The sequence below is a fragment of the Centruroides vittatus genome, unplaced genomic scaffold (assembly GCF_030686945.1).
Source record: "Centruroides vittatus isolate TY-2023 unplaced genomic scaffold, ASM3068694v2 contig_426, whole genome shotgun sequence".
Taxonomy (NCBI): Eukaryota; Metazoa; Arthropoda; class Arachnida; order Scorpiones; family Buthidae; genus Centruroides; species Centruroides vittatus.
The window spans coordinates 1,144,010-1,156,294 of record NW_027122232.1 but is presented as its reverse complement, the minus strand read 5'-3'; the positions used below and the strand labels follow the sequence as shown (position 1 = coordinate 1,156,294).

General features: G+C 27.4%; 1 protein-coding gene across 1 annotated transcript in view; it reads left to right on the top strand.

The window, feature by feature from the left end:
* The window catches only part of LOC136976879 (focal adhesion kinase 1-like), a 128,436-nt gene that overhangs the window by 65,081 nt on the left and 51,070 nt on the right, over positions 1 to 12,285 (top strand). Inside the window, 6 exon segments of the mRNA XM_067272250.1 lie at positions 1 to 72; positions 1,649 to 1,726; positions 3,953 to 4,063; positions 4,134 to 4,245; positions 5,540 to 5,581; positions 5,768 to 5,789. Of these exon segments, the coding sequence (XP_067128351.1) occupies positions 1 to 72; positions 1,649 to 1,726; positions 3,953 to 4,063; positions 4,134 to 4,245; positions 5,540 to 5,581; positions 5,768 to 5,789 (437 nt within the window).

Sequence of the window (12,285 nt, the reverse complement as noted above, 5' to 3'; positions counted from 1 at the left end):
ATGTTCAAGTTTTTGGAACTTATAGGCTCAGTTATGAAGTATGATAGAGAGACATTTAAATGTGCTCTTGGAGTAAGTAAATTTTATATTTCGTACTTATATTTAAATTTTTTATTTAAATATAAGTAGTGTTAATTAGTTAATATTGTATTTGTTTTAATTAAAAATTTTAAAGACATCTGTCTGTATATACAAAGTACAGTAAAAGCATCATATAACAGAGTTTCATTATAGTGGACCAAAGAAATTGGTCTATTATAATGAAAGTCTGTTTTATTGTGATTACTTGTTAGTATAGATCTGTTACATCAAAAAGTCCATTACAATACAGTAGAATTACATTAGAACAGATCTCTTAATGGATCTGGAGAAAATATCTGCAGTTTACAGATATTTTCTCTAGATCCAGATGCCAAATCAATGTACAGTAGAGAGTCGTTAATCGGAACTCCGGTAATCGGCACAATTTTCAGTCGGACTGTGTCGTGCTGAATCGAACATTTTTGATACTAAATTTACTTCTAAAGTATAATTTTCATGTTTTTACATTCTTCAATATATTTATTTTGTTTGTACAAAATGCAGAAATAATTTTTAACGATACGATAGCCTCGATTATTATTATAAAAATTTTTGTTAGGCTTAAAATCGACGAAAATTCAACACGAAGCGACACGCAACGGAGAAAAATTTGAACATTGGACAGGTTAATATATTTTTTCGTACATAATCTGTAATCGGAACAAATTCCTAATCTGAACAACCCCAGTCTCCAATTGATTCTGATTTTCGGTTCACTACTGTATTTTTATTTCATTTAGATGGATTTATTATTGCTAATATAAGGAGAGTCTACTGTGTATAGTAATGTAGACTGTCCATTATTGTATATTGATATTGTGGACAAACTTTCAATTTTAAAGCATATAAGCCATGTTTTTATTAAAAAGTTTCTAAAACAATACTTTAAAATATTTAAAAAAAGGAATTGTTTTAAGAAAACCTTGTTGCAGTTTCCTCTCTTGCATTCCAAATGTCTGAAATTTTCTGCTTACTCAGACATTTCATTAACTTCAGCTTAAGATTTTCCATCTTCAATCTAACAAATTATATCTCTTTTCTTGTGTTAAATTTAAAGTTTTTTATTTTCTTTTATGATCCTTGGCTTTGTTTTATACAATAAATTCAAGACTCATCACTCAGAGAAAATGAAACCAAAACTGAACATAATGGGAAAATCTATACTGAAAAAATGATTAAAAATGAATTTCACATTATTTTTTAAAATATTTTTTACAAATAAAATAGCAATTATGATGAAATAAATAAAATGACGACTGCAACAAAATAGAATGATGACTAAAAAGTCTGTAATAATGGAAGGACAGTCGTCTGTGAGATCTGAAAAATAGTCTGTAGTAGCAAGATTCTGTTACAACAAATGAGTTTTCTTATAATTTTCTTACACTTTTGGCTGGACTGACATCAGCAATCTGTAATAACATGAGGCCCATTATATTGGGATCCAAATTGAGCTTTTACTGTATAATGCACTCTAATATAAAATAATAGCAAATTAAATTTGATTTGAAATTTTTTTGTTTTCCAAAGAAAATTATTTATAATAATTTGAAAATAATGTTTTCAGACTGGTTGGAGTGTACCTGTTGAGCTAGTTATTGGACCAGAAATAGGCATCAGTTACTTAACTGATAGAGCAGCTCAGGTAAATCAATATTTTTAAAATAAATTTTTTGTTCATAATAATTCTTATAACTGTTATTGAATTTTGTTGTTAATAATGTATAATAAAATTTATTTTTGAAAATAGTTGGCTTTTGCTGAATATGAACTTATTTTGAATTTTTCTATGTTGAATTTTCTGTTTTATTTTATGGAAAAAATTGATGACTATATAATAAATACAACAACCTGATTATTACTTCAAATATTAAACTTACAGCAGGATTCCTTTATCGGCTATTAAGGCTAAATAATTACTAAGTGTCTTTCATTGTTTGAAATCGTATCTGTTCTTTATATACTTTAAAACCACAATGAAGTGTTGATTGAAGACACTAGACTATTCAAAATCCTTTTGAATTGAATAAAAAGATGATGAATAGTCTAGTATCTTAAATTGACATTTCATTGTGGCTTTAAAAAAGGATACTAAATAAAATATTACTAAATAATTTGGCAGGAGATAGATGGTTAGACTGCCATCTCATTAAATTTAATAATGAAAAATAATTTTAGAATATTCTGGAAGGAAAGATTGGCCAGGAGTGAAACTCAAAATCTGCAACTCCTGCTTACTGTGCAGACATGTTGCTGATTATGCTACCCAGACTGCCATCCAATCTTCACTTCCAAACTAATTAATTAATTAATAATTGAGATATAACCATATTGATCACTGAAGGTGCTGGCTGGGGGGGAAGAATTTTAGTGTTCAAGATGGTAGCTTCTAAACTGCATGCTGGTGTCATGTTTTCAGTGGCCACTATGCAATCCAAGATGTGGGTTAAAGTTTATTTCTGTTATAACAGTTCTTTGCAAAATATATGCTGGTGATAAAAGTTATATACTACTATGGGATAGTCACATGAAATTATGAAATAAAGTTTCTATGGCAATTAAAAAGAATGTTCAGACTCTACATTTTGAATATTTATAAACCAATTGCTATTTTTTTTTTTTCAACAAAATAATTTACAGCTTTGTACAAAAAAATTTATATCTATAAATTTATAGTATCTAAATAAGAATATATTAAAATTTTCCAAACATTTTGATATTAATATCTCTAGATGTTAGGATTCTACATTAACAAATTACAGAATTGAATGATTTTGGTTTTTAAATGTGTAACAATTAAAATAGTCTAATCCAGCAACTTCAACCTTTAAATTTCCGGTACAAACGACGAAAATTAACAGAAAAAACTAATGTTTTCGAATCTCCATCGAGATCTTCTTCAGGTTCGTTAATGGAATGTCATGAGAATAGAACTCTTTTGAAGTTCAAAAGTCTATTCTCATGACATTCCATTAACGAACCTGAAGAAGATCTCGATGGAGATTCGAAAACATTAGTTTTTTCTGTTAATTTTCGTCGTTTGTACCGGAAATTTAAAGGTTGAAGTTGCTGGATTAGACTTTATATGTACCGGTAGTCACGAGTGAAGTTTGTTTTCAATTAAAATAGTTTTATGCAATGCATACGTCATGCAAATTGTCATGATACATATTTAGACTGTAATTTTGCAATAGAGTATGATGAGATTAAATCAGAAAATTTATTTTAGAACCTTGCAGAAGTTCTAAACTGATGTAAGAATTATGAAAGATTTATTATTTGGATTTGTTTTGTGACTTATTAGTAGAGTTGATCAAGCCTGAGAATAGATAGCTGTAGCAATAGATAGCTAGATTTAGAGTTCAGAGCAATAGTCAAATTCAGAGAAGTTGAAATTTAATTTAGCTTTAGGAAGTTTTGAGGACCAGGAAAATTATATTTTAACTATGTTTATCTGACAATTAATTGATATCTAGAATAGTTGGTGAATTAAGTGAATAATAATCTAAAATTATGATTATTACGTTTCCTGATTATTCTTCAGAAATTGTCGAATGCTACCTGAAGTATGTTGATGCTACCTATTATTAACTGTTTTTATGGATAGACAATACATATGTGTAATTTTTGTTTTTATACATTGTTTTCAATTTGTCAAGATAAGTGTGGAGAATATAAGGCGAAATGATAATGCAATGTTTATTTGTTTTGAATAATTCTTTCTTAAATCATTTTGTCATACATAGTAAACTTTTTTGAAAATATGACAATTTAATGAGTGATATTAAACATTATTAAATTAAATTTTATCTAATAATTTTTAATTTAAAAGCATTCACAATTATTAATTCATTGTTGTTTATATATATAGCCAACACACATGGCTAGTTTTAAACAAGTTCAAAACATTCAAACACTAAAAACAGATAATGATTCAGGATGTAAAGCTATTCTTCAGTTGAAAATTGCTGGAGCTGTAGAAGTAAGTTTAACAGTTTTTTTTTTTAATTTAAAAGCCTAGTGGGTTACTTAATAAAGATTAATTTTTACAGATGTTAAGTATATCATGTCCCTCTTTGTGTGTTGCCGAGAGTATGGCAGATTTAATTGATGGTTATTGTCGACTTACCCATGGTACCAAAGCATCCTTTTGGAATAGAAAAGGTTTGTGAAATAGTATTGTTAAGACTTTTAAATATAAAATTATTTATTTTTTTAAATTAAGTTTTGGAATTTTTTTATGAAATTATAAAAAAAGGTAAAGTTTTAGACTTATAATTTCTCATTAAATATATATTTAAATGTTTATTTAAAAAAAATCTATTTTATAAATTTTTGTTCTTATTAGTTTGAATTTCTGAATATAATGTATTACTTGATTGACTTTTTTGAAGAAACAATTAAAAACAATCTTTAAAATATAATGATGATGATCTTAGATTAAGAAAAACAATTATAAACATTTTTTACTTTAGACTCCAATGAAATCTGGAGCTGAGCAACTTTACCATTACAAAAAAAAATTTTTTTATGTGATGATTTCCATCAGATGTTATGTTGATGTGTTTATAAAATTAAAATTTGATTATAAGTTAAGACTGACTGAAAATCCTTTCAAACTTTAACTTTACACTTTCATTTCACTCTTTAAAAATTTGCATCTGGTTTAAAAGTCTTTTTTTCCATCAATCTTGTAAACCAAGTTATATCTAACAAGTAAGACTATTTTAAATTTGGTTAAAGAATATCACTGAAAATAACTCCTGGTTTAAAAGAATGTAAAAGTTAAAAAAATAACATTGATTTATTTGATGCTTTGATTAACTTGAATTAACTTTTGATTAGAAATTGTTTGGTGGTTAAATATGTAAAAGAGATGCATTGTAACATCATTTTTTTGTTCTATCTAAAACTAAAAAGCTGAAATGAAGTTTCCATTGCAATTTTATGATTAAGATGGATCAAGTTTCTTGAAAAATTTATTTAGTTTAACTTTGAATTTTCTGAGATATGATTGATGATTAAGTTTAATAGTTAGGATTAAATTTTTACTTGTTGTCTGTGAATTTTATTGAGGAAAAATAATGATTTTTCTAAGAAAATGTGCATAAATTGTACTTTCTAAAAAAAATGTCTAAATTATTTTTGTTTATAATTAAAACTTAATTTTATCTTTAAAAGGAAAAAAAAACCAAATGTTATAGTTTCAGAAATGCCAGAATTACAATTAGAAGTTTTACAATTTTTTTTTATTTACTCTAAAGTTACATCTTATAATTGCAAAATTAAAATTTATTTTTAATATTCTTCAATTATAAGATGTAAGTTTTTAAATTTTTCATTTGGTAAATGTTGGTTTAAAAATGAGAAAAAATATATTAGATTAAAAATTATTTTAATCTATAATTATTTTGGATACAAATACAATTTTTTTGAAATTTTGCATTCTCTTCCAAAGTTTGCTTATGGAAGGCTCGTTCAAGTCAATCCACATCACCAGGTTTGTTTTCAAATTACTGGCATGCATTCCTGGTATGCATTTGATCAAATATTCAATAATTAGAATCTAAAACGTAGTTGGGGAATACATTAAACAGTTCAAATTTTCTGCATGATTTCATATTTATATATTAATTAAATTTTTTTTAAGTTTATGTAAATTATAATAATCTTTTTTTATTTACAGATGCATATTCACCAAGATTAAGGTAACATTTAAATTATAAATAATATAGTATAATATAGTAAAGAAAATTTATTATAAATATATGTATATAGCATATCAAATCAATTCATTTATTATTATATTTAGAAATTAATCCTCTTACAAGGAGAACTAAAAATAGAGTAACAACAAAGAAAGATATCTGTAAATTAGATTGATTTGTGAAAATAAATAAAAACTTTTCCTATTATATAAAGGGTAGCTATCAACTGCCAAACAGATCATATCATTGGTTTCTTCACTAATCTTCTTTCAGGGTAGTATATTTGATGAAGAAATTATATACTCTTACTATCATAATAGGATCCAGTTGAAATAGATTCCTGTAAAATTCTTCTTTTGATTTACAGTATGACAATGTAGAAATTTCAAATTGTGTCTTCTAAGCTTTTCACTGCCTGAACATGAACAAATCAGATGATAAACTGAGAATTGTTTTTGACATAATTTACACAGATTATGTTTAATATCCAAATAATACCTGTTCACCAATATGTAAAATGGTTTAATCTTAAAATCTTATAATCTTGTGTGGAATTTGGAAGTTAATAAAACTGCTTGATGGAGGAAAATTCAAATTATTTACATACCATGGATGATATTTTAAATTTGATAGTCTATTCCTTTCTTGGTCCAATACACTATTAAACATTTTTCTACTAAAATAGCAAATCCATAATTCCAGTCATTCTCTGAAAGGTAAAATAAAACATATGAAATGAAATGCCAAATCTAGCTAATAATATACTAAATTTGTTAAACCATTTATTTATCATAGTTCCTTTTTACCTTATATATTCTTTTGAGCTCATCCAAAGTAGATTAATCAGGGTGTTATTATTATAAGTAATTCTTTTATAAAATTTTATGATTCTTATCACTAAGAAAGGCTTTAGCCTTAGTCTATTTGTGTCATGAACTGTTGTACATAGCATAACCAGAAACTGCTGTCCAGATAATATAATTTCTTTATGTAAATCAACTAAGTTTTCTCAAGGTGGATAACAAATGAATTCCCCATACTGGAAGAGCACAGCGTATTGAGTTTAATACAATTGAGGAAAACAACTTGAGTTGATTTTTTACTGAGTTAATTTTCATTATTAAATTATTTATTATTTTGATAGTTTTATTGTTAATATGTTGAAAGTGGTTTTTAAATGATAAAGTAGCAGTAAACTGTATTTCCAAATAAGAAATTTCATCAACAACTATCTTATTATTTTGTATGTAAAAGTCATGGTTTTGTTTAGCCAGTCTATCACACTTTTGAAATATTAACGTTAGCATTTTTATGGGATTAATTTTCATTTTTAATTGAGAAAAATAACTTTATATCTGATTTAGCTTTCTTTGTAAGCCAATTTTAATTAGAGAAATTAGGAGCATGTCATCTGCATATAGAATTGAGTGAATTATCTGATTTCCCACTATGATACCATCTTCCTTTGTAATAAACTGTTTATCTTTGTCATGAATCATGAAATTAAGCAGGTACAATGGATTGCTCTGTAAAAGACTGTAATGAATGTCAAACAATGGATATATATATTCTTTCCATATTTAATTATTATCAAGTAATGGCCAAAGAGAGATTTTATTGCACTTATGAAATTGACTCCTTCACCAGACATTTTTAATTTGTTACTTACGTGTATGTTTGTTACATCTCTATAGATATTGAATCAAAAGCTTTTTCCAGATCCAAAAATGCAGCATCTAAAAATAAACTTTACATCTTTTCATTTTCATAACTCAGGATATCTTCTATATTGTAGTTAAGACCATTTACAAAAATATACAATATTTTTGAGTCTTTTCTTTATCCTTTAACACAACCACAGAAGTAACAGTAAAATTGATTGAAGAAAAACATCATTAAAAAGACATAATAGATAAAAACTTTGTGACTATATCGTTTGAAATCGAAAACATGAAATTGAGAAATATCGTTTTTAACTTTGTGAATTTTTATCTATTATTATGTCTTTTTAATGAAGTTTTTCTTCAGGCCAATTTTACTGTTACTTCTGTGGTTGTCTTAAAGGATAAAGAAAAGACTCAAAAATATTGTATATTTTTGTAAATGGTCTTAACTTCAACAATTTGTCTTTTCTTCACTAGATGAATTTTGGACATCGACAACAGCATGAAAACTGGAATGGAGAGTTCAAATAGTACTCTCTTGTCCACTGTTCAAATCTGTTTGTTAGTATAGCTATAAAGTGTTTCCTAAGCATTGATAAAATAGCAATTGTTCTATAATTATTAGGATTTGACTTGTCTCCCCTTTTATAAATTATCCAGAAGTATACCATCTGGAAAGGTTCCACTTTTGTAGATGTTATTAAAACTAAGGACAAGAAGGCCCATTTATTTCATCTGGCAACCATTTTAAAAACTAAACAGAATCAAATCAGGACCCACTGCTGTTTTCACTCTCAAATTACAAATAGTCTTTGCTATTTCTACTCTCTGGATAGGCAGATTTAGCACCTTATTCTCCACTTCTTTCAAACCCTCCAGGTCAATTTCATATGAATTAATCAACATCTCCATTGACCTCTCCATACCACCAGTCAAAAGCAATAAAATCATCCTCCACTATATTTCTTGGGCTACATTTTTTTGATGATTGATGAAAAAAAGGAAGTATTATTGCTGGTTTGTAACTTTTTATTCATTGAGTTAAAGTAACATCTCTATTTTGCTTTCATTAGATTGGTATAGCTTTTTTTGCAAGCAATATATTCTCTCTGTAATTCTCTTGATCTATTTGTATGAAATACAGTTAATGCTTTTTCTTTTAATCTTTTGGCTTTATAGCAGTCTGTCATACCACTCATGCTTAAATTTAGAAGCTATCTTAGTGTATTATTTAATCCTATTTGGATTCATTTCAATTATGTAATTACTAAAAATTTTCTTAATTTACTATAAATGAAAACAGTACCTTCTATTAATGCTACACTCTGAATTGATCTTATTTTATTGCCACTCTCTTGTTCAAAGGTATTATTGTATTTTTTTTGTAATTGACTGTACACTTTTCCTTGATTTCCTGTCAAAGGATGAATTATTTAAGCACCATCTTATTGTCAGTTGAATTGGAAAATGATTGGACACATTAACATCAGAAACCTCAAATTTAGTACAATAATCCAACAAAAATTCTGAATATATAACATAGTCAATTAACAACCAAAGCTCCCTTATGAGGGAGATGAGTTTAACAACCCAGGAAATCACCAACAAAGTGCCCATTTAAGATAAACAGGTTATAATTTTGGACAAAATTTAACAGTAACCTTCCTTTGTTATTAGTTCCAGAGTCCATGACTCATTCTTTCATTATAGGCAGCTGAGTTATTCCCGTAATAATTTGTGTTACGTTCATTACCTATTCTAGAGTTAGTTACCAATTATTAACCAATAAGAAGTAAAATGTATCCAACTCTCCATAATCTTCTCCAGTTCATCGAAGTATTCAGAATATTTACATATGGTGGCATATAGTTCACAACTATTGCCAGGTAACTATTTGGAAACATTCTAAAATTACTTCTGTTAAGTTTTACCAAAGCAAATATCAAATATGATCATCAATGAGAGTAAACAATTTCTGCCAAAATTTTTCTTATTAATAATAAAATACCACCCCTTGGTCTACCCACACTAGATTTTTTTAGTTGCTTGAACCAAAATATAATTTTGTAAATGTTGCAGGAGAGCTATTTCTGTTTCAGTAAATTTAGTTATCCAACTTTCTTCTAAACCAAGATTATCATATCCTGTTAAAATTTTGTTAAAATAAGTTGAAAAAATCTTATTTCTTGCACCTTGCATGTTTCAACAGATAACTTTAACATTAGATTGATTGTTTAATGGAATGTCCAATCATAGTCAGCTATTCCATCTACTCTGGTTAACCACATCTTCAGTTGTAAGAAATAAGTTATTTAAATGCTTTTTTCATCTAAAAAAGACTTCGTGCCAATTAAACTATCTTTAGTATAGCTATATGTAAATTTCTTGTTTCTATACATTATAAAATCATTTCTTAACATCAACTTTAACCCTTTCTTTTTTGCCTCTATATAAAAAGGTAAAATTTTTGTCCTTCGTTCTCTTATTTCTTGAATCAAATCGGAACTCATTTGTAGGTTTTTGAAAAACTGATCACGAGTTCCTTTTTTATAATTATAAAAAGCTGACAATATTTGAATTTTCCTTGGGATGGAACTTAACTCTATTTTTAATTATGAAAGGGTTTACCTTTCTTATAAAGTCCAATCAAATTAATTCTTCATCTTTTATCTCCTTGAGTGTCAAAGAATCCCACAACAGATTTAAAAGAGCTTCTCTGATATTTACATTTCTGTTATGGTATAACCAAATATTATCAAGTTATGTTGGTTAAATTTATCTAATAAATTATTCGCATTGTACTGTTGTAGTTCCAATTGGCTATCAATATCTGGTAATGACATTTTTAATTTATTAACTTTCTGTTTTATTGATAGTATATCAACCTTGGGTTTGATTCTTTGTTATCTTAATGAATTAAACTGATCTGTGATTAATTTATGATAGTTGTTCCATTATCTCTCTGTGTGATATTGTATTAACTTAGTCATGTGATGCAGGAAAACTTCAGTTGAGCAGTCTTTGCTCTCCAAAAGATCAACACTTGCTTCTAACATGGTTTTGAAATTGACCTTTTTCTCTTCCTCATGAACTCTGTTTTTCATACTAGAGGAAGTACCAGATGGCATATGAAGCATTGTATCTATATTAGCTGACTTTTTCACTTTAACTGCATAGCTGCTACTTGTTAAAGTCTGTCATTCTCTTTTCAATGGAGAATGAGAGAGAGGACTCAGATTTTGTTCTACACCGGCTATTATCAGTAGGAACCAAAGTATTATCATTAGAAATACCTGTATTTGCCACCTTGCCATCTCACATTCATCACTTAACTCAAATCAGAAAGATACACTTTAATTCACACCATCAACCATCAAAAGCACCCTCTCTGTATATAGTATATATAAAATGGTTTAAGTAACTAAGAATACTTAAATACTTTAATATATTTTTTATATAGTAAGTTGAGATTGCCACATTTTAATATAATCATATTTTGATGTAGGGTTGAGTATTTATATTCACTTTTTAGAGATACAGTACATCAAGCATTTAATTACAAATTGTAAATAAATACCAGAAATGTAAAAATAATTGGTTTTTTTCCCTGATATATTTTGGTTTGGAATTTATATTTCTTTCAATTTTAATTCTAAAAAAAATCCTCAGAATCAATTTTTATATGTTTGCAGTGATGTTCTGCAATTTTATCATTGGACTTTATGGAATCAAGTAAAATAATAAAGTTAGAAATTATTTAACATTTTATTAGAGATATAATAGTTTTCTTCTCTATCAATAATATACATAAAGTTAATTTTTAGGAGGGATTACATTAATTACTTTAGTTAATAAATTATATTTACACCAAATGGACTTGACTGAGTCATTGATGGAGAATAGTCCATGAATTCTATCTGCTAGGTCTTTACAAAGAACATTATTAGAAAGTGTTGATAAATGCAAATACTCAAGATCCTCACAGTCAAACATGTAGCGATTTAAGGTTGCCTTTCCTTTCTTACAATATGGACACACATCTGGTAAACGTAGATTAATACACAAGTGTTTCTATGTTAAACGAAACTTATTTAGGCGAATCTGTATGATCGTTTTTTTAATAATAAATGGCAACTGCTGATAATAAATGTAAAAACACCAATTGTTGTCTAAAATTTCTGGGTACCATGGATGGTACTAGCCTTAAGAACCTGTCACCTTCTTCTGTCAAGAAAAGATTGTCAAACTCTTGTAAAATTATATTTGTATAATATTTCAAAACATCCAGGGATGAATCTATTAAAGAGAATGAGATACCTATTCTGTTAAATAGACCCTCCAATTTAGTGAACTAACAATATTTCAGTGATTTGGTCAATGAAAACTTCTTCAAGGTAAAATAAACCTCACATTCCAAAGATGATGGGTCAGAGATTATGTTTCTCAGAAAATTTAAGGTTAATTTAACAAAATGTTTCTGGGAAAAGTAAAGGCCAAATTCAGATCTAATTGCATACAATGAGATCTACCTCTCAAGGCCAAAAAGACGACGAAAGAACATAGAGTCGATGTCTGTCTTCAAAACAAAAAGGCCCCCAAAAGGGCAGACTGTAAGACCAACTCAAAGTAAATAGAGAAGCAGCAAGTTTCTTACACAAAGCCATATGACTGTTCTTAACCCATCTCAAAATATCTATTACAATGTTTATTTTAGAAAATGCTTTGCCTTTCACATAAGAAATGTAATTTTGGAATGAGCCAGTAGCTGAGAAATGAATCCCCAAATATATAACTTCATTAACAATACTGATTCCTCTTCCCCATTTAAGAAA